The 3,106-nt window shown below is 53.0% G+C and overlaps 1 protein-coding gene across 1 annotated transcript in view; it reads right to left on the bottom strand.

Annotated features, from left to right (window-relative positions):
* The window catches only part of Camk2b (calcium/calmodulin-dependent protein kinase II beta), an 85,827-nt gene extending 82,966 nt beyond the window's left edge, over positions 1–2,861 (bottom strand). Inside the window, exon 1 of the mRNA XM_013032935.1 lies at positions 2,743–2,861. Coding sequence (XP_012888389.1) covers positions 2,743–2,861 — 119 coding nt within the window. The remainder of the gene's footprint in view (positions 1–2,742) is intronic.
* Between the last annotated feature and the right edge of the window lie 245 nt (positions 2,862–3,106).

Here is a 3,106-nt window from a genome sequence, read left to right on the forward strand (position 1 = left end):
CCCTCGCGCCCGCGCCCGCACGCGCACTGCGCCCGCACCCCGCACCCACCCCACGCCTGCACCCGCACTGCGCCCGCACCCTGAACTCACACCCGTGCCCGCGCCCTGCACCCGCTCTAGGATGTGCCCGCGCCCTCCACCTACACACACCGATCTTAACCGCACAAGGCCTACACACTGCGCCTGGGCCCCGCACCCGAGAGCCCCCTACTCATGCTGCAGAGCTGGCCCTTTCTGTGCTGCGGGAGGCCCCATCCTAACCCATATGCAGATCTAGAGGTTCACACATAGTGTGGGTTCCCCCCTGACCGCAGGGGTGACCTGAGGCCGGAGGGTCGGTCCTGCCCTTATCCTCCCTCAGCCCTTTCCTCACATTCCCACAGGCAGATGTGCCAGAACCTTCCTTCCTGGATTCCACTACTCCACACACCTCAGTCCCCTGGCCTACGGCTGACCCTGAGTCTCTCAGGCTGCGTGTTTACTGGGACAGTGGGGTGAGGGTGAGAGGATAGGGCTGCCCCCCTCAGGTGGTCCCACAACCTCCATGCTTCTCCAGGGATTAGTGGCTGGGGGCACAGACAGGGATATTGAGTGTCCAGGCCTCTGGGCCTTGAGCCAGGGAAGCAGCAGCTGCTGTGAGGGACTCAGATGCTGAGAGCTCACAGCCACTCTGTCCGGAGATCCCTGACAGTCACCCCCCTCCTTCAGACCTGGTCTAGCTTCTGACTTTCTATTGTAGCCTGGAAGAAGAGGGTCCATTTTTTCTCTCTTGCTCACAAATGCCTCTTGAATCCAGTCTGAAGGCCAAGGAGAAGAAGAGCATATGCAGGGCCCCCAAATTTCCCACAAAGTCCCTAAGGCTAGCACCCACATTCCTCTTAAGGAAGGAAGATGTCCTCCCTACCCCCAGCAGGACAGATTCAGGATGGGGTCACACTGCTGTCCTGACGTAAACTTGCTTACTGCTCCCCGAAGGCAGATTCTAAGCCTAGCCAGCTACTGTCTAGTCTGAGGCCAACCCAAGATTAACCCTGGAAGCCACAGTCAGTATTTCCTGAGTAAAGGAACAAGTGACAGTTCTGCAGTGGGCCACCAGGGCCCTGCACAACTAGGATGAACTTGGCACTCGACTGGTTGATGATAAATAGGACTCTGGGCAAGTCCCTGACCTAAGGAGACAGTCAGCCAGAGGGACACTCATGGGTTAAGAGAAAGTGGGTCCCAGATGCACGAGACAGAGGAAGCCTGGCCTTGACCTCAGCAAACACCAGCAAGAAGGGAAACTGTTGTCCCCAACTGGCACACAGACAGACAGACAGACAGACACACACACACATTTCCAGCATGCTTATCTCTGGGTGTTTTGTTTTTGTAAGGCTATATTTCAAAAGGCTCACTGGTGGCTCATGTCTATAGTCCTAGCTACTCAGGAGGCTGAGATCTGAGGCTCATGGTTTAAAAATGATCCAGGCAAAAAAAAAAATCTGTGAGACTTTTTATCTCCAATTAACAACCAAACCAAAAAGCCAGAAGTGGAGATGTTGCTCATGTGGTAGAGCACTCACCTTGGGTGAAGTAGTAATGGTGCCCAGTAAGCACAAGCCCTAGTTCTCTCTCCCTCTCCACCCCCACACACCTAGAGAGAAGCATGCTGTAAACTCTGTGTGTGTGTGTGTGTGTGTGTGTGTATGTGTGTGTGTGAAGCTATCTTTCAAAAGGTAAAGAGGTTGTCTAGAAGCTAGGTGCTGGTGGCTCATGCCTATAATCCTAACTACTCAGGAGGCTGAGATCTGAGGATCATGGTTCAAAGCCATCAAAGGCAAAAAAAAATTCCATAAGACTCTTTATCTCCAATTAACCACCAAAAAGCCAGAAGTAGAGCTGTGGTTCAAGTGGTAGAGTGCCCAGTAAATTGAAACTTCAGTACATGTGTGCGCGCACGTGCGTGCGTGCGCGCGCACACACACACACACACACACACACACACACAGAGGCTGTCTAGGACTAGTGTTAAAAAGTTGAGGTCACTAGGAAGTACAATTGAAGGTCCACTGTATCAAGTGCCCCTCTGTTCTTGGGGCCCAGCAGCCCCTTCTCTAGCCTGAAATATTCAAGGCAGGACACAGGCACCTGATAGAACAAGAAGGTCGGTCGATCTAGTACCCGACAGTGGAGAAGGGCTGAGCCCTCAGAGGCACCTGGGCTATTCCTGCCTAGACAGAGTAGCCCATACCTGTCCCCAGACCCAGAGCGTGCCTCCCAAGCAGAACAGAAAGATTGGGATCGAGAAAGGCTTCCAGCTATGACTCTTTCTCTCATCAGGCTTTGGCTCTGATTAGAGGCTCAGTCTGCCCCCTCATCCTCCCCACTTCTCCTGCCTTTAGGAAGGGCCCTTTTCCCCTACCCCCTCTGCTATGTCAGTTCTGCCTCCCACCTTGTCCTTTCTAGCTTGCTTTCGTAAGCATGGAGGGCTCTCCCTCCCAGGTGGCAGCTGGGGTGGTTGTAGGGAATATCAGTTCTGGGAGGTTATTGTTAGGACAGTCACCATGGCAACAAGCATCACATCTGCAGAACCAAAAGTGCTGCACATAGGCTCATGCTCCCAAAGAAATCCACAGTCTTCCCGACCCCTTCCCCTCCAGGGCTGTGGTCAGGGAAGGGATGTCACTGTTTTCACATCTCTCAGGCTCAGCCACATGCATGGTGGGAAGCCCTGAGCCCATCAATCTCCAATCATCTGGCCTTGGATATGGCAGTTTGTTCCGGACACTGTGGAAGGCAGAGGAGGTAGCAATGGTGATAATAATGGCAGTGATGTTGATGGTGATGATGATGATGGTGGTGATGATGGTGAAGGCCATAGAAGAAATTACAATGACTTCACAACATGCCAGAAGCCATTCTAAAAGTCCACCATCTGCTGATGGCTCATGCCTGTAATCCTAGCTACTCAGGAGGCTGAGATCTGAGGATCGCAGTTAGAAGCTAGCCTGGGCAAGAAAGTCCATGAGACTCTTATCTCCAATGAATCACAGAAAAGGCCAGAAGTGGTGATGTGGCTCAAATGGTAGAGCACTAGCCTTGAGGAAAAGGAGTCCAGGGACAG

This window comes from Dipodomys ordii, unplaced genomic scaffold (assembly GCF_000151885.1).
Source record: "Dipodomys ordii isolate 6190 unplaced genomic scaffold, Dord_2.0 Scaffold160, whole genome shotgun sequence".
NCBI classification, from domain to species: domain Eukaryota; kingdom Metazoa; phylum Chordata; class Mammalia; order Rodentia; family Heteromyidae; genus Dipodomys; species Dipodomys ordii.